This window comes from Sus scrofa, chromosome 14 (assembly GCF_054392235.1).
Source record: "Sus scrofa isolate SSC_HxYL_T2T_F1_AM1 chromosome 14, Sscrofa_HxYL_maternal_Yorkshire_Landrace_v2.0, whole genome shotgun sequence".
In the NCBI taxonomy this organism is placed as follows: domain Eukaryota; kingdom Metazoa; phylum Chordata; class Mammalia; order Artiodactyla; family Suidae; genus Sus; species Sus scrofa.
In genome coordinates, this window is record NC_139396.1 from 96367951 (window position 1) to 96386805 (window position 18855).

Below are 18855 nucleotides of genomic sequence, written 5' to 3' on the forward strand. Positions count from 1 at the left end.
GCCTGGGGGGAGCCTCTCCCACCCCAGAAGCCCAGAGTTGAAGAGTTGACAGGGCTGGCAATGGGAGTGGCAGGTTCACACTCACAAAGGCTGGTCATTAATAAGAGTCACTCTGTTCATGGGGCAAGTCACTCAACTCTCTGGGCTCCGTTTTCCCCTTGGGTACATGAAGATGAGTGGGAACTAATCAGATCGGGGATGGTGAAATCTCTTACTCATTACTTGATTGGTATGGCTGTGTGGTCCTGCCATGATTGATGATCCATTGGTGATGTCTGCCACAGCTTTGGGATGGGACAGGCTGGTGTGTATGTGCCCTTGAACTAGATTTTCTCCATAGCCCTTACATATTAACGTCCTGAGATTCTGAAGCCAACAGGCTGCTCACATGCTAGCTCTGCCTCTGGATCCTGGAATGCCAGTCGAAATCAGAGTCTCGAATTCCTCTATCTCTAAAAAGGAGAGGAGGACTCAGCTGGACCTCTTGGGGATTCAATGAGCCCTTCCTTGTACCCTGCCCCATGTCCAGTGCAGTGAGGGGACACAAGATGGAAGGTTCCCACACTCCAGAACTTTCTCCCTGTGTGGGCCTGGCTCAAGCCCCAGGTCTGCCTCTTGCTGGCTTTGTGATTTGGGGCCAGTTAGTTAAGTGCTGAACAGCAAACACAGGGGTGATGTTGGCTGTGCCCTTGAAATACGACTGTGCAGAGCCATTAACAGGGTCTGGCAGAGCTCAGCCCTGAGACAGGGGCGCTGCTGAAAGGATTGGAAGAGCAGCTTCAGCTGGTTTCTTTGCCCATATTCCTGACCTCAGCGCTGGATGGGAATTTTGACGAGGGTGGGGCCGGGGGAGGTGCAAGGACAGTTTCAAAGCAACACAGGCCAGACTTTCGGCTCGGCTCTCCTGGGCTCTCCCACTCTGCCGAAACCGCAGCTCCAGCCTGAGCTGGCTTCTCTGTAAACTCCCTGGTCCCTCCCTCTAACCAGCCCCATAAAAAGGGAGCCGGGCAGGAGGGAGTCCGGCAGCAGACTTTGTAATTTGGCTTGGGGGCGGCTCCTGTTCGTTTTAACCAGGCTGTAATTACAGCTGGCACCCAACACCCCTCATTACTGGAGCCTGGAAGGAGGACTCTAATTATAGCGTGCTGGGTCCCGGCTTGGGGGAGAGGGGCAGAGCGGGGGGCTGTGAGGCCAGCAAACAGCCCTCTGGGGTGGGACCACCTTGGGCCAGGGGTGCCTTCCCCAAGGCTCCTTATTTCTCCTGCTTCCAGAGCCATCCAAGGGAAGGGTGGGACATAGGTCCAGTCGCGGTTCCTCCCTTAGGGAGAAGAGGAACCGGAGGAGCCCAGAAGGTTCATTCATTCATGCAAGAAGCATTTATTGAACATCTGCCGTGTCCCAAGCTGGCACCCAGGGGGTCCGCCGTAGGCACAAACGTGCCGTCCAGCCAGGGATGGTGTCCAGGCAAAAAGTGCCATCCTGCTGCTGAAGATGGCTGAACACGTTGACGGTCCTGAGCCTGGAGGGCCCCCAGTCGCTCCCCTGGGACCCCCAGGCTCTCTGGGTACAGCGGGTGCTCTAGGACCCTGCCCCGGGGCCCACACAGGTTGTTACATGTTGTGTCTGCCCCTGGGACCCCAGGATCTGGTGGAAACTTGGCATTAAAGAAGGAAACACACAAATGAGTATATAAGTTAAAAAGGTGATGAGGGCAATAAGGAAAGAAATACCAGAGGAAAAGCCAGGGCCCCAGTGTAGTTGGGAGGGTGCAGTCAGGTCCGGGTTCCCTGAGGAGGTGACCTTCGAGTTGAGCCCTGAGCATAGGGACTCAGCCAGGTAAAGGGTGAGGGGAAGGGCAGCATTCCAGGTGTCTCCACTGGAGGCTGAGAATGGGAGGCCACAGTCTGGGATCGCAGGTTCTGAGGTGTCCCCACGCCAGGTGGAAGCCTAGATAGCAGTGGAATTTCTCCTGCACCTGGTACCCAGAGCACTGGACCATGCATCTGTAGACTTACAGTCTAAGTCCACTTCTGCCAGAATGCTGTGTGACCTTAGGCCAGTCACAGGCTCTCTGGGCCTTGGCCTCCCCATCTGTCCATGGGAAGCTCCTTCAGGCCACAAGCCCTCCCTCTCCGTGTCCACCCCTGAGGAGCTGAGGAGACTGACCAGCAGGTCCTCTTTCAGTGCCACATTTTGAGAAGACCTGACGGAGAAGCCAGGGGCATGCAGCTGGGGTGGGGATGGGAGCCTGAGAGCTCAGGCTGAGGGCTCCAGGCTGTCCCCGTGAGTTATTAAGAGCCACCCGGAAGCAGACACAAAGGGAATTGTCCTGAGCTGGAGTCAGCCCGTAGCCCCCCAGACGAGAACAATCAGGGAGGAAAACCTAGGCCATTTGTCCAGCACAGAGTGCGGCCGGGACGGCGGCTGGGAAAATGCCGAGTGTTTCTCAGCTAAAATTAGCCACCTACTAAACCTTACATCAAGGGCGACCTGAAGCCTCCATTGTTTTGAACTGGGGATCCCAGAGGGCGTGGGGGCAGGGAATCTCAGGAGAAGCAAGTGACTGTCCCCTTTCCCAGGACCTTGACCAGCCCATGCCAAGCCAGCCCTCACACCTTGAAGATGCCCAGTAAGGAAGAACAGGCAGGGGTCAGACAGCAGATAGACACAGGGCCAGGGGTCTGGTCGCCCAAGGTCACCAAGTGTGCATGGCTGACACAGCCTCTGCTTCCCTACGAGAGACATTCTCCCTTCACTGTGACACTCTTGGGACCCGGGGCTAAGCTTGGTCTCAAGGGAATCACAGGAAACATAAGTTAGAAAATAACCCTTCATCCTTTCCGCAGGAAGCGGCCAGAATGGCCTTCTCTCTTTGCTCGTGGTGGACAGTTTCTACCACTGGAGTCCCACACCCGGCTGGGAATCTTTCCTTGGCCACTTAGCGACTATGTGACTTGGGCTGAGTGACTGTAGGTAAACAGCGGAGGTGGATATCGATATCAGCCTTGGAGGGTTGTTGGAAAGATAATCCAGATGAAGTAGATAAAAAACAATGGTAATTGAAAAAACAACAATGCAGCATATACTCAGGAAGCCCTTTTGATGTGCCAGGCACCACTCTAAGCAATTTGTGCGTGGAATGTGTTTCCTACAAATGTTATTACTCCCATTTGGCAGATAAGGAAACTGAGGCCCAAAGAGGCTAATTGACAAGAAGGCAGGTGCCAGCGATGGCTATCAGACTCTTTATTACCACGCATCGGGGCCTGATTCAAGCTGCACCGGGGCCTGATTTAAGCTGCATCAGGGCCTGATTCAAGCTGCAACAGCCGGCACCATGCTGCCATGGAATTCCTTTAGTTCCTCTTGAAAGATCTCCAGCTGAATTATAGAAGTAAGTGCTCAGGCAAAGGAGCTGACCTGCATTAAGCACCATTGTGTGTGCTAAGTGTTTTATATTTCTGTTGGGAGGCAAGAGGGCCCGGAACAGTGGACTCGTGGCAGCATCTGGGAGCTTGTTAGCTGAGTGTGTTGTCAACTCCTGCCACAGACCTGCTAAGTGGGAACCTCCGGCTGGTGGCGGGAGGCTGGGGCCCACTGGATTTTCCCAAGCCTCCAGCTGATCTAGGACATGCAACAGTTTGAGAACCACTGTCCTCGAGGTTAACAGTATGGTCTTAGAGTCAGGGAGATCCAGATTCAAGGGCTGACGACCTTGTTCTGTGATGTTAGGCAAGTTACTTTGTGTTTCTCAGTTTCCTCACCTGCAAAATGGGGATCGTGATAAGAGTACCTGCCTGGGGGAGTTCCCGTTGTGGCTCAGTGGTTAAAGAACCTGACTAGTATCCACGAGGACTTGGATTTGATCCCTGGCCTCGCTTAGTGGGTTAAGGATCTGGAGTTGCCATGAGCTGTGGTGTAGGTTGCAGACGAGGCTCGGATCCCGCATTGCTGTGGCTGTGGTGTAGGCCGGTGGCTGCAGCTCCAATTCAACCCCTAGCCTGGAAACCTCTGTATACCATGAGTGCAGCCCTAAAAAGACAAAAAAAGTACCTGCCTAGAAGGCTGTTGGGAGGATTCAGGTAGCTCTTGTTGGCTGACCATAGGACCTGCCAGATCTCAAGGCTGTGCTAAAGGAAAGAGGTCCTTGTGGCCAGGGAAGCCGGTGAATCCCAGCTGGAGTGCAATGCCTCCTCCACAGCAAATGGAGGGCCCAATTACTAGAGGTAACCCCTCTCTCCCAGGCTGAAGATGGGGGATGGCTGAGATGGACAGCTCCTCCCCACCTCAGCTGGTCCCTGTCTTTTTTTTTTTTTTTTTTTTTTTGCCTCCCCACAGCATATGGAGCTCCCAGGGATCAGATCCAAGCTGCAGTTGGGTCCTAAGCCACAGCTGCAGCAACACCAGATCCTAACCCACTGTGCCAGGCCAGAGATTGAACCCGCGTCCCAGTGCTCCCAAGACACCGCCAATCCCATTGCGCCACAGCGGGAGCTTCGGGTCCCTATCTTTTTGCCTTCATTGTTAACCAAAGAGACCTGGAACCACGTGAGGCTTTTCCCCCCACCCCACCCTTTCTGAGGGAAAGAGCAAAGGCGTCCCCAGGGAAACCAGCTTTGAGAATTATGGTCTGGAGACAGGGCAGACCCCATGGGCTCTTGGGGTCAGGGGCGCTCAGCTGCGTGCACTTGGCCTGGCACTTTCTAGGAGTGGATCTTGGCTCTTGTTTTCATCACCTGCAAGTATTTGATGGTTCCTTAGAGGCCTCTGGGGCTGGGCCAGGCAGAACACAGCCAACAGCCCCACTTCCGTCGCGCAGCTCCTGGGAGCCCCAGGCTTCTGGCAAGAACCACCCCCAATTGTCCCCAGGTCCCCTGAACTATCCACATGCTTTAGCATCATGTCACACTTTCACACCTCTGATCCCAAGTGTCTCTGTGAGGTGGCCACGGTGACAGTGTACCCATTTTACAGATAAACAAACCTGAGCTGGTGAGCTGGTGGCCAGCCCAGGACTGTTCTGGTGTTTTCCTTCCATGGAGCCATGCTTCCATCCTTTCTCTTTGACCCTCTCAGACGTCCTTATGCCTCTTGAGACATCCCTAGGAGGGAGTGACAATTTGAGTGCCTGTTAGGTCCAGGCTCAGAGACATGGACGACACCCCTGAAGTGACACAGTTGCAGAACTGGGGTTGACTCAGGTCCTGCTTACCTCAGAGCCGTGCTCTTTCTCAGGCTGTTTTTCTGGCTCTTTCCTCCTCTTTGCCCTTGCTGGAGCCCAGCCACCCCGCTTTGGAGAAGAGCCCTTTCGTGGTGCACGTGGCTGTGACCTCACACCCTTCCTCTGGCTTTGAAGGCGAGGTGAGCCAGCCGAGAGCCCTGAACCAAAGAGGCCCAGCGATTACATCAGCAGGCGCAAACAAGCAGGCAGGGGCTGGGCCCCGTGTCCCACGGGGCTGGAGGTGGAGCTCCATCCACCCCACTCAAGTCTGTTTCATTCCCTTCTTCCAGCTTGCATCAGCCTTTTGCAGCTCTGTGTCATCACGGAGTGGGCTGGGCAGCAGTTGGGAGGCCAGGGCAGGGCGGGAGCTAGGAGTAGGGCACCTGGCCGGCACCTCAAACCCAGAGGAAAACCCTGGAGCTGTAGGTTGAGATGTCAGCCAGTGCCCCTGGCAGCCCCAGAAAGGCACGCCCACTCTTTCTCGCTGTGAAAAGTGTTAATAAAACTTAGCAAGTGCCCAGGGCAGTCCAGCTGGCAAAACAATTTCATACTTCTGGCTTTGATGTTCCCCACAACCCTGGAGGGTGAAGCAAGTCAAAGTGGCCCCATTTCCCAGAAGGGAAGATTGGAGTCCAGAGGGAAGTAGCTTGCCCAAGGTCACTTCAGGAGCCAATGGCAGCACCAGTGTGCTTCAGCCCAAGAAAGAGGAGGGATTTTCAGGAGCCTGGAGAATGAGAAATCCCTACAGTTGTCAAGGTGGAAGTAATCAAACCCTACTTCCTGGAGGAGGTGGGCTCACTCCTTGACTGAGAAGGACAGAGCTACAAAGTTGTAGATTTATTTCTGCACTGATGGTGGGTCAACAGGCAGAGGAATCATCACATGACCATGGGACTAGGCTGGAGGCAGACTGAGCAGGAGTCTGAGAGTCAGGATGTCTGGATCCTTAACCCTGAGCCTTTGTTGGGAGCTTCCTGTTGGTGGGACTGAAGCTTGGTCATTGCTCTGCAGGCTCTACCATAGGCATGGTCGAGGGGAAGCTCTCGGGAAATGTTTGATGAATGACTGGAAGAATGGGGATTGAATACCTGCTTACCCCCCTGCCTCCCTTGGGGTGCCCCTGTGCAGCCATCTAGGCCTTCTGCTGGACCCGTGTCACTTGTCTACCCACGTCTCCACCCCAACAGCTCAGCTGCTCCCCCAAGGTCAAGGCTAAGGTTTTCCCCACTCTTGGAACCAGAGAAAGGCAAAGGCAAGGGCAAGAGCATTGGGCTGAGTGCCCAGATGTCCGCACTCCAGTGATTCCAGCTGGTTTGCTTCCAACCCCGCTGTGTGACCTGGGACCAGTTACTCCCCCATTCTGGTCCATAAGGAGTTCCTGGGAGCCTGGTCTAAAGGTCTGCCTTCTCAAGGGCCTGTGAAGCCATAGCCCAGGGCTAGCCTCATGGAAGAGGCAGAGCAGAGTGTGGAGGAAGGCCAGCGATGGATGGCCACCTTCTTTTCTTGCTCCCAGCGCCTGAGCAGGAACGCAGGTAGATTCTAGGTTCAAAAGAGTACAGGAAACCCCTACACAGCCCCGCTCACTCCCCCACTGCCAGGCGCGCTCATGTTTCTCCTTCTCTGTCCTTCTCACCATGACTCCATCACCACCTCTCTGTTCCCCTTTCGTGGTCCGTTCCATGTCCCATCCCACAGATTGGCAAAGGCCAGAGTCCAAGCACCCCCTTTTCTCTCTCCCTGCTGTGATTCTCTTAATGCCAGTGTGATGCCAAGATGCCAGGGGTCCTGCAGCCGCTGACCGGGCACTTGGACTTGAACAAGCCATCATTGCTTTCTGGACTCAGGGGCCCCCTCTGGAAGTGAAGGTCTTGGACTTAGTCCTAAGAGCCGTGCAACCCAGGGTCTGAGCCACCTCCTGGAGCCTGCCAGGGGGCCCACAGTTGGCACTGGGGCAGGGCCTGGCCAGGCGTGGTGATGGCACTGACGGCAGTGGGCAACGATCACACCATTTTTCCACTTTGCAGTGTGTTGGCAGTCAACTCCCCTTTGCCAGGAGGGGTGGTTTGGTCCTAGAGCAGGACGCTGGGAAGGCAGGGGAAGTTTCTGCCTCAGGGTGCTCTAAGAACAGCCCTGACCTTGAATTTTCCAAGACAGTATTGGGGCACCTCACCTGGAAGGGCATCAGGGATGCAACGCGTCAGGCAGACAGCCCCAGCCAGAGGCTGTACCCTTGGGCGATTTGACTTTTCCAGGAGATGGGAACAGGACACTGGCGTCTTTCTGCCCAGCACCCAAACGTGCAAAGAGACCCTGATGTCATTGCCCAGTGGCTCCTGCAACAGCTGTGCATCCTGTGGCTCCTCCAAGGGCCCCCAATGCCACACAGGGGCAGTCAGCCCAGCTGGCATGTGCCCACCTGATGTGTGTGACTGAGAGAGCACGGGAGCTGCCTGGTGCCTTTTGCTTGTGGTTTAAAATCCTTGAAAGGAAACATAGGACACACAGACTGTAGGGTGAGATCCCGTAAATAACAAACTATGTGTGCATCTGAAAAAGTCGGGACTGGAAGTTCCCATTGTGCTCAGCAGGTTACTAGTGTCCATGAGTTCAATCCCTGGCCTCACTCAGTGGGTTAAGGATCCAGTATTGCTGCACGCTGTGGTGTAGTTTGCAGACACGGCTCAGATCTGATTTTGCTGTGGCTATGGTGTAGGCTGGCAGCTGCAGCTCTGATTCGACCCCTAGTCTGCAAAGTTCCACATGCTGCAAGTGTGGCCTGGAAAAAAATTCATTTTTTTTTTTTAAAAAGTCAGGACCAGTGTCCAGTGTCAATTCTGGTCAGCTAGAGGGTGGGAATGGGTGATTTTTATCTTTCTCCCCATTTTTTCCTAAATGGAAATCAGAAAAGGACAAGAAAAAAGTATTTTTGTTAGGGAAAAAAAAAAAAAAAGGAGGCTTTTAAAATAAAACCCCACTCCCCCAGGAGTCTAGAGCCCAGTTTCTTCTATTGGCTCTGCTGCTCAGGTGCTGTGTGATCTAGGCTAGCCCACACCGTCTCTGGTCTCCGCCCTAGAGGATAGTAATCAGATAGTCTCTGAGGTTCCCTCCATTGGTGGTTTCTCACAGGATGGAGTTTCCAAAAGGATTCCTCCCATGGCTCAGCTCAGCCCATCCTGTGCCCACCTCCTCCAGCTGCTTTGTCCCACCCCTACCTGCCACCCCAGGAGAGGCTAGGTGGCATAGCTGGAGAAAGTCGTGTGTCCTCAGTGGGCCCAGCAAACAAGCAAATGGGTCTTCTAGGCTCTCAAGGAGCTTGCCTTCCAGAGAGTATACCTGTCCAGACAGACAGCAAACAATCAAACAAATAGACAAAGAAGGTAATTCTAGAGAGAGACGAGTACTGTTAAGGAAAAACAAAACAAAAACAGTGGAGTTCCCGTCGTGGCACAGCGGAAACTAATCCGACTAGGAACCATGAGGTTGCAGGTTGGATCCCTAGCCTCGCTCAGTGGGTTCAGGATCCAGTGTTGCCGTGAGCTGTGGTGTAGGTCGCGGACGTGGCTCAGATCTGGCGTTGCTGTGGCTGTGGCTGTGGTGTAGGCTGGCAGCTGTAGCTCTGATTAGACCCTTAGCCTGGGAACCTCCATGTGCCACAGGTGTGACCCTAAAAAGCAAAAACAAAACAAAACCAAAAAACCCCAGGACAATGTAGAAATAGCACCAGGGAGAATAGATGATGGTAAATTTACATTGGGTGGTCGGTCAGGGAGGGCCTCACCAGGGAGGTGGCCGGTGGCACTTGGGCTGAGATCTCAGTGACAGAGTGTCAGCCACAGGGATGTAAGGAGGCAGGCAGGGAGGGGTGCATTCCAAAAAGAAAGAACAGCAAAGGCCCTGAGCTGAAAATAAGCCAGGGCATGGGTGGGTCTGCCAGTGTGAGTGTGTGTGACTGAGTGTGACGTCTCGAGGGCTGCACCAGGCTACCAGCAGGTCCTCCCAGGCTAGGATGAATCTCTGTTTGGCTGGGGCATCCCAAACTAGCCCAGAACTTGTCAGACCCACAGAGGAAGGGTGGTGACTGGTGGGGTTAGGAAGCTTAGATCCCCTGCTTCCCAGTAAACTCTGCAGACACTTCATCTGCTCACCTGCAAAACCAGAAGAAGAGCTGCTCCCTGCTGATCCCTCCGGGGTACCGTGAGCCAGAGGAAGCCTCAGGGTTTAACGGGAAGAGCTTTGTTTCCTGGCAGTTGAGAGCCTGGGCATGTCTTTCCCCTTCTTTGGGCCTCAGTTTCCTCATCTGTGAAATAGAACGCCAGCTTGACAGGATTATTGTATTGACAATGATGTTTATTATCACATCATGTGCTGGATCCGTGGTTATTATCTGGAGGGTGATGGATGAGAGGGCTTTGTGCTCCTTGACTGGGAGAGGAAGGGGAAGCAAAATGCCCCCTCCCCGGGGCCCACGCCTCCAAGCCCGTGGCTTGGACTTGGAAGGAGAGCTAAAACTTAGCTCTAGAGGGACCCGCGCCCAGGCTGAGGGAGCCCAATGGTCAGAGGAAGGGATCTGAGCCTGGCTGTGGAAGGCAGCCTCCCTAGGTACCACTGAGCGCCCAAGAATCCCAGGACCTGCAGTGTCCCCTCTGTTTTGTAAACAGTGTGGCCCCTACCAAATGGGGCCCGGGCTTCATGCTAAGATGCCAGGGGTGCTGCAGCCAATGACCAGGCGTGTGCACTTGGACAAGCCATCACTGCTTTCTGAACTCAGGGTCCCCCTCATCTCCAGCCTCCCATCAGATCCCATCCTTGCCCCCAAGTCCTTCCAGGGGAGAGATTTCTCGGGATCAGCTAGACACCCCTTCAGGATGCAAGCTCCTGGTCATCTTGGGGCAGCCACTTCCGGTGGCCAGCATGGGAAGTGATATCATGGACTCAGGCCAGTCTGCAGAGGGTATGGGAAAAGGGCTGTGCAAGGGGCCTCCTTTGTTTGGAAGAACTCGGTGCCCCCCCCCCCAAGCCCACCAGCCCCCATTTGTCATCAGTAACGGCCATTGTAACTACCTCTGAGGGGGGCCCCAGGCCAAACCCCACAGCCGCCTGAAGCCCCGGCCAGATGGAAGAAGGGCTTTGTGTCCAGGGAGGGGTCCTTCCACTGGGGGTTTGTGAGTTTTTAAAACATAATAATAAGCGGGCTCCTCTCCCCCCACTCTCCCCACTCCCCACTGAGCACATCCACCTCGCAGTGAATGGGAGAGATTTTCCATGCAGTGGGAGGTCAAGTCTGGTGAGAATTAGCCAGTGTCCAGGGGCTAGAGAAAGACCGTGATTGCTGGTGATAAATGTGCCCAGCGTGGCGCATTTCTCTCCCCCCACCCTCTACCTGCCCCCCTTCTCCTCTCCCAGTTCTGCCCCGCAGTGTGGGTACCACCGTGCACCAGCCAGCCCTGCTCTGCCGCAGAGACCTGCCCCCTGCTGCTGAGCTGGGGGTCCCAGGCCTGGGTTCGTTGTCCACCTGGGGGCACAGACCAGGGGGCAGGGGTCTCAAGGCCCTCTCTCCTAGATCACTGCAGCCTCTGAGGTCTCTACCCTGTTGGCCAGGGTGGCCCTGGCTGAAATGGTTGGTAGTGAGTTTCCATCCCAGGCAGGGGAAATACAGAGCCCAGGCTTTTCCCCATAGCCATGCCCATGCTGTGCCATCTCCCTCCTCAGCCCTGCATCCGAAACAGGGCTCTGGTCCAGCTGGACTGTTTATCTGCTGTGTGATGCTGCTTTGGTCACTATCCCTCTCTGAGCTGGTGGAACAGGGCTCCAGGCCCCTCTGCTCTCGACCTGCCGGGCTTACAGCCAGCAGGGGCTCAGGTATCCACAGGGCAAGGACTCTGTCAGCATGGGGGTTCAGGACTCCCCACACGTGGCTCAGCCAGAGAATATTTCCTGCCTGGTGCCTTTCCCTGGAGCACAGGCCCTACGCAGTTCATAGAGCACATTTGCCTCTGTTTTCTCCACCGACCTTCGCAGCAACACTTCACAGCGGCCAGGGCAGCAGCTGTTAGCTCCTTTTTCATAGATGGGGAAACCGAGGCCTTCCCAAGGTCTCAGTGGCAGAATGAGGATTGGCCGGATCTGCTGGCTCTCAGGCCAGTGCATTCCACTCTGTGCCTGTCTAGCCTGGAGGCCGGGCCCAGGGTCTTCCATCCAAGGATGCCTGACGCTGTAGTTTTAACCTCTCCCTCCTCTCAGGGGTAGCTCTGGGAAATATAGTTTCTTTCTTTCTTTTTCTTCTTCTTCTTTTTTTTTTTTTTTTTTTTTTTTTTTTTTTTTTTTTTTTTTTTTGACCTCTCTGCAACATGTGGAGTTCCCAGGCCAGGGATCAGATCAGATCAAAACCGCAGTTGTGACCTATGCTGCAAGTGCAGCAATGCTAGATCCTTAGCCCATTGTGCCAGGCCCGGAATCCAGCCTGCACCTCAGCGCTGTAGAGATGCCACGGATTCCATAGTGCCACAGCAGGAATTCCAGAAATACAGTTTCTTTACCTTTGTCCTGAAGTCACTTCCTGCATATCCAAGGACCCTGGCTTCTATTTATTCTAATGGCTTAGATTCTTGTACCTCTTAAACAAGTCTGTGGAATGACTTCCTCCCCACCAGGACCTCCCACCTGCCAGGTGTGCCTCCACATCTGGGACTGCCCAGGCCCAGCCCCTGGGAAGGTGCGTGCAGGTCCTGTTGTCAGGTGGAGACTGGGCTCTGACTCCCTACTCTGCTCTGAAGGCTCCACTCCCTTCCCAGGGGACAGGTATCCTGTCCTGGACACCTGGACACCTAGAAGCAGCTGCCACAACTACCATGGAGCCTTCAAGCCTCCAGAAGCAGGAAGGTACTGTCAGACCCCATCTGGTCACCTCCCCTCCCAACATTTTAAAGTGGTTTGTGAGCAGAATGGAACTAGCCCATGAAGAAGCCAGCCTGGTGGTGAGGGAAGGCAAAACTGTCTTGTGAATATTCAAAAGAAAGACAACAAGGCCATGGTGGGCAGGCTGCGACCTCAGGCTGGGACGCTCTCATGGGGAAGAGAAAACATACTGTCTTGCATAACCACAGAGGTTAAACCTCTAGCACTGGCTGGAAACTGTGAGAGCAAATTTCAGCTGAAAAGTAAGGAAGACTTTCTGTTAGAGTTGCCTAGAGGAGAACCTGGGTGAGAAATGCAGTGGTGAGCTCCCTGTCCCCAGAGGTATGCAAGTCAAGTTTGGATACGGAGTTGATAGGGGATGTTGTATGAGATGACCCTTCAGGTAACCTCTATCTCTGTGAATCAGTGCATCCGAGTGAGACCTGCAGACAAGAGACCCCATACAGGCAGGTAAATGAGAAGCGAGGGTTTGAGTGGAGCCCCCCAGAGACACCGGTGGTCATTTTGATCTGAGGCCAGAGTGGGTGGGCTGTGGCACGGTTGGGAGAGCTCCACAGCAAATAGTTCTTCCCCCTCCCTCCTCGGCCTTCCTCTATCCTGTGCCTTAGAACACCAGTAGGTGCTGGGCCTTTGAGCCAGGAATGACAATGGCAAGAACAGTGACCCCACTTTAAGCAAGTTCATTTCAAGAGGGAAACCTTTACCCATCAGGGACCTGTCCTACATCAACCAATTCCCCATCAGGCATCGTCAGATCTCACAGTATGAGAACCAGGGGAGGGCTCGAGAGATTGACTTGACCAGCTTCCTGATTTGGCAGGTGGGGGGCCTGAGGCCTGAGAGGACAGCCACATGGCGATGCCAGGCCCAGCTGGCGTGCAGACCCAGGGCTCCTGACCTCAGTTCTTTTCTCATTTTGGACCATCTTTTGTTACATCCGTGTAGGGATATGTCCCCTTTCATAGCTTTATCTTGAAGCTGGGCCTTCTGAGGATGCAGCTGTAAAGGCAGGTTGCATATTTGCAGCCATAGGTTCAAATGAATTCTGCTATTGGAAAAGATACACTTTCTGTGGGCCATTTCCCCACCAGGAGGAAATCCACACCTGGCCCAGCAGTGGCAAAGGCTCCTCCTGGGGGACGTTTTCTGAGGTGTTTATTTTCCTCCCTGAGGTTGGAGCAGTGGGGAAAGGTAGTGAAGCCAGGGAGACAGGGTGGCCGAGAGATAAGACCCCAAGCCTGGCTTCCTCCCACTAACCCAGTGACCTCAGACAAGTCCCTTGATGCCCCATGTCTTTATCTGTAACATGAGCAGATAATGCTCACCTTGGGGATTGAGAGGAATAAATGAGGTGAAATATTGGAAGCGCCTGGCAGATAGTGGACATAAATGCCAGTTTCCAGTTCAGAAGTCAGATCCAGGTATCCAGCTGCCCGGATGTGCTCCCCAGCTCTGCTGTGTTCAGGCTTTTTAGCCCTGCACCAGCGACTTAAACTCCCTTGGCCTCAGTTCTCCTCATCTCTAGGATGGGGGCAAGAATAGTACCTAACTCATAGGGATGTGGTTCCCAAACTGTGTGCCTCAGCACCCTGGGGTGCTGCTGCCAATTCACAGGGGTGCTGTGGGTTATTTTTAATCTTCAAGGAAACACAGCCATACTGGACAACTGCCAGATACCATGACAACTACGAGCTCAAGATAGGTGACAATTTCAATATAACATCACACTTCCTGCCTTCAGATGGCCTCTGTCTGCAAAGCTGGGATTTTGGCATTTGGGAGTGCCAGAGACAAGCTATAAGGGTGGCAGTGTTCACTATGATTCCAAGATTTGATTTGCAGGACCCAACAGGGGCACACTTCCCCTTCATAAGTCATTGCGGCTTTTTAGGAATGGAATACAAATAGTATTTTTTGCTTTCAATTTATGTGTATTATTTTTCCAAATGACTGCTAAGGTGTTAGGACACACACACACGTAAGCTGGTTGTATCTAACTACTTAATAAACAGAACCACTAGGAATTTCTTTTGACCTTGGGATAAAATTATCAAGAAAAAGTACTGGGTAAAAATTACTGAGACACAAAAGACCAAAAAAGTTTGGAAACTTCTGTCTAGGATTGTTGCAAGGCTTGGTGAATTAATATAAAATGCCCTCGATCTGGCAGAGGAAGCTCCCAGGAACCCCAAGATTTTATTGTCCTTCTCCCTCCAAACTGGAGAGGACAGGCTCAGGTGGCCCTCCTCCTGGACACCTGTGGAGCCACCAAGGCCCAAGCCAGGGCCCGGGAGGAGGGGACGTGTCCACTGGTCAGGGCAGGGGCCCAACGCACCCACACAGTCTGCCCATGGTGTCTCTGGAGAGGGATCTCAGGTCGGGCCTTGGTTCTTCCTCAGCTTCTGTAGGTCACCTGGGGGAGGGGGGACATTGGCAAGTGGGTAGTGACTGCATGGCACTGCCCTGAATGACAGGGAGGCACTGATGAGAACGCCCAGCTGCACTCCTGCCAGGACCAGAGCTGAGCTTTGTGCCAAGGCTGCGCGCAGGGGTGGGGCAGGGAGGGCAGGGCCCCGGGGCCACCAGACTCAGGCCTGCTCACTAATGGATGCTGAATGTTTACTTTCCTCAGTTGAGTCTGTGCCTGCTTTATAAATGAGCCGCATTAGGGTTATAAAATAAAGTCGTAAATACAGCCCGCAGTGCCGCAGAAAGCCAGGGTGGCTGTCACCTGGAGGCCGGGGGCCGTGTGGTTAGAAGGTAAGGCAAGCCTGCAGCTGCACCCACGGGCTCTCAGGCACCAGCCCTCGTGGCCACCACCCCCAGAGGGGGACCCAGTCCCCTCATTTCATAGGTGAGGTCCCCGAGGCCAGGAGGGCCTGGTCCAGACCCAGGGGCTCCTGAAACTGAAGCAGGATGCTGACGGCAGGAGGTGGGCAAGGTGCCCTCCTGGCTCCATCCTGCTCTCTAGAACTGCCCAGCTTGGTGAGCAGCTCTCAGGCCACCAGGAGACCAAGGTCCAACCCCCTGGACACTTATGTCATTTCACTATCAACTGCCCACACTCTCAGACCATAGGGGCTGCCAGTTTACCTATAGAAGTATCCCCTTACATGGCAGAGGGAAGCAGGTGTGGGGGAGGCTTGGCCTCAGGAATCCTCAGCGCTGTTCTCTGTTTAGGTGCACCCTAAGGGGGTGACCTTGCATCAGTTTGGATGAACTTCAGTTTCCCAACTTCGAAACAAGAAAAACGGTCCCAGCCTCGCCTGGCCCTTTGACGAGAGAGCTCCCATCGTTGTAGAGAGCCGGCCAGTGTCAGGGTCTATTGGATTCTCAGGTGTGGGGACACAGTGTTCAGGGGCAGTGTACTCCAGGGAAGCGCAGAACCCGGGACAACGTCCTAAATGCTGCTGTCTGGTTTTTTGGGTTCAAACCTTGGCTCTGCCTCTTGCAAGCTGTGTGTCCTTGGGCAAGTTGCTTAACTGCTCTGAGCCTCAGTTTCCCCATCAGGAAACTGGGGACCAGTATAATAGACCCTACAAAGCTGTTGCAAGAATTAGGCAAATTAACTATGTGACTGAAAACATAGCAGCTGATTCAAGGGAAGCATCAGTTGCTATTTTGACACAGCCACGTGTACCTACAATGCCAGGCCCCTCCTAGGCTCTGATGCATGTTTATCTCATATGATCCTCAAAAGATCCCAGAGAGAGGAGAGTGTTCACATCTCTGTCCTCTTCAGAGCCCTTAATGGGGTCAGAATTAAGGGCTCTCCATGGGTCACACAGAACATGCTGGATGGAGCTGAATTCAACGCCCTTCTTGCTTGGCTTCCCCTTCAGCCCCCACACCCCACCCAGGGCCCAGAGCCTGAGGCCAGTGTCAACCGAGGTATTTTCTCAGAGCCCCCATCTTAGCAGGAGCTCCTGGTCCATGTGGCTTAAGCATGTCAGGCATGTTTTGTTCATTCTACTCTTGAAGAACTGGGCATCCCATTCCTCCCTTCGCCCAGAGTGGGACTCCTTGGCTCTGGCATGTCCCACCCTTGGCCTTCTGGGAACCATGCTCCACCTGAAGGGCTGGAGCACTGAGACAGTGACAAGGCCATAGCAGGCTGGCGAGGGGCTGGGCAGACGTGCACCCCTGCAGCTTAATTCATGGTTTCCTCTGGAGCCGTTAGCAGAGGAGGACAAGCCCCCTGCTGCTGTCGGCCCCAGCCACCTGATTGTTTGGCACTTGCCATTGGAAAGTCAATTTTCCTAAGTGGATTGTGAACCAGTAGCCTGGCTCGGCCTGGTTTCCCTCCCTCCCTGCGCTGGTGGTGGCCAGGCCCCCCTCCCTTCCTGTTTGTCTCACCTCCCGAGGCGCTGTTCTTTCCAGGGAGGCAGCGGGGGCCAGGGTTTCCATTTGGCCCCTTTGGGGGAGGAGATGGCCGTGGGCACAACCTCCCGAGTGTCCTCATCCATCGGCCAAGCGTGTGGATCTGGCTGGAGTGGGAAGGGCGAAGGGGCGAATCAGAGCCCCAGTCCAGAGGAGGGGAGGCTCTGGGTAGAGGCTGCAGGGAAGGTGGTCTCCCCTCCATGCTGCCACCTGCTGTGGGCTTCCTGGAGGAGGAGGCTCTCTGGGAACAAGCACCAGGAAGCCGAGAGCACTGCCCCTCCACCTCAGCCCACTTCGGCTCACCCCTCACCCCCGCAGGCCCTGGCTCACTTCCCTACTTGCATCAGTGGCTGGCTGGGGCTGCAAAGGGCAGCTGTGGCCTCGAGGCAGAGCTGGCCTGGTTTGAGCTCCATTTCCAGCTCTTCACAGACTGTGGCATCACCGTGGGAAACCAGAAGGAGGCCCAGGGGGCCAGTGCCTGCAACACTGGGGAGAATGGGAGAGGGGTGTCCTTGCCCTGACGGACTGCCTCACCTCCCCCAGGGCCACCCCGACTCCTCCATTTGCGAAGATCTCAAATCACTCAGCATAGAGCTGGAACTGGCTCCACAACACGGCCTCTTCAGGGCAGGGTGGAGTGGGGAACTGAGGCCCCGGGATGCCAGGCCTTGCCCAGGTCTCAGAGGACATCCCAGCCAGGCTCCTGCAGCTGCCCACCTCTCCGCCTCCCCCTGCCTCCATTCTTGGCTGCGGCCCCCCAGGGGATCGAGGGGACCCAGGGCCCCCCAGCCTGCGGCCTCACGGAGCCCTTCCCTCTCCCCTCCGTAGGCACTGACCCAGGCAGCGAGGTGCTCCCCGACTCCTTCCCATCAGCGCCAGCGGAGCGGCTGCCCCTCTTCCTGCAGGAGCCGCAGGATGCCTACATCGTGAAGAACAAGCCCGTGGAGCTGCGCTGCCGCGCCTTTCCCGCCACGCAAATCTACTTCAAGTGCAACGGCGAGTGGGTCAGCCAGAACAACCACGTCACACAGGAGGGCCTGGACGAGGCCACCGGTAAGCTCGCCCCACTCGCTTGGTACCCCCAGGGCCCTGGGCCTGGCTCTACGCTTCTCCCTGGGAGACCATACCCAGCCACGGCACCCCTGGGCCTCAGTTTCCCCTCTGGGGTTCACCCAAGATCCGTACTTCCCCCAGTGGTCGACTGTGTGCCCCATCTGACTTTGGGTGACCAGGTGAAACAGCAGCAAATCCCTTGCTGAGCTCCAGCTCCCTTTTCCAGTTTCCTTCCATCCTCTGCTCACATCAGAGAGCAAGTCCAGTCGGGGACCAGCGTTATTCTGTTTTCCCCCAGCACCCAGCCAGCATTCTAGACCATTGCTACTTTGGGCTCTGTGTACCAGCAGTGAAACTGTTTCTATTCACAGTAATGATGAAAAGGCTTCCTTTATAGAAATCAGTTGTTTTACCTTCAAATATGATAGCTTCCATATGAAAGAGCTTTGATAGAGAACCCCAAATTAGATAATGTTTCCCCAAATTTATAAGCTATTACCAAAAATGAGTTTTGAAGATAAAAGAAATTCTCGGTGATAAAGCTATCAATAATAAAAGCAAATTTTGATAAATCGGCTAGCAGAGACTAAATTATCTTTCTGGTATCTCCAGAGAAAATGATTTTACAGAATTGTGGTCATATTAAGAGGTGAATGAAAGATTGTGGCTAGAAATGTAGGGGGAAAAAATAGACATGTGTAGGCAGCTCCTTATTAGCCATAATTCTAAATATTATGATTTTGTGGTATGTGCGATCCTTTTAATACCTATGATGTTTTGGTTTCCTTTTTCGTTCGCAGTAGAAATTCATGTTCACATCCTTAAAAGAAAAAGAAATAAATTGTTTTAGGTTTGGAAAAAAAGCAGATATATTAAGTCAACTTGTGGAGTTGGTATTAGGATGTAGCTCAAGTCCCGAGGGAGAAAGGAGAGCGGCAGAGGCGTGGAAAACTAAGACGAAGCCTAAGGTCCCATAGGTGTGTTCAGGGTCCTGGGTGCCCCCACCCAGCCAGGAGGCAGAGCCCCCCGGCCCCTCCCATCTCCCAGAGCTCAGCCCCTCTTTATAAGTGCAGGACCCTCAGGGGTGAAAAGCCTTTCCCAGATTCAGGCCAGGGAGGGGACCGCTCACTCGGCTCACCTGCAGGTGGCAGCACTGGGCAGCCCTGCCAACCCCAGGTTCATGGTGGCAGAGCCCTGCCAGCCCTGGAAATCGAGGCATTGTTGTTCTGTTAGCCACAAAGAACGGACAGTGGTCCCATGGGCCGTACGCTTGGCAGCAGCATGGC

General features: G+C 54.4%; 1 protein-coding gene across 4 annotated transcripts in view; it reads left to right on the plus strand.

The window, feature by feature from the left end:
* Nucleotides 1-18855, plus strand: part of UNC5B (unc-5 netrin receptor B) — an 87985-nt gene that overhangs the window by 48749 nt on the left and 20381 nt on the right. For all 4 annotated transcript variants that reach the window (XM_005671044.4, NM_001044549.1, XM_084993222.1 and 1 more), the window contains 1 exon segment: nucleotides 17345-17569. In XM_005671044.4, the coding sequence (XP_005671101.2) occupies nucleotides 17345-17569 (225 nt within the window).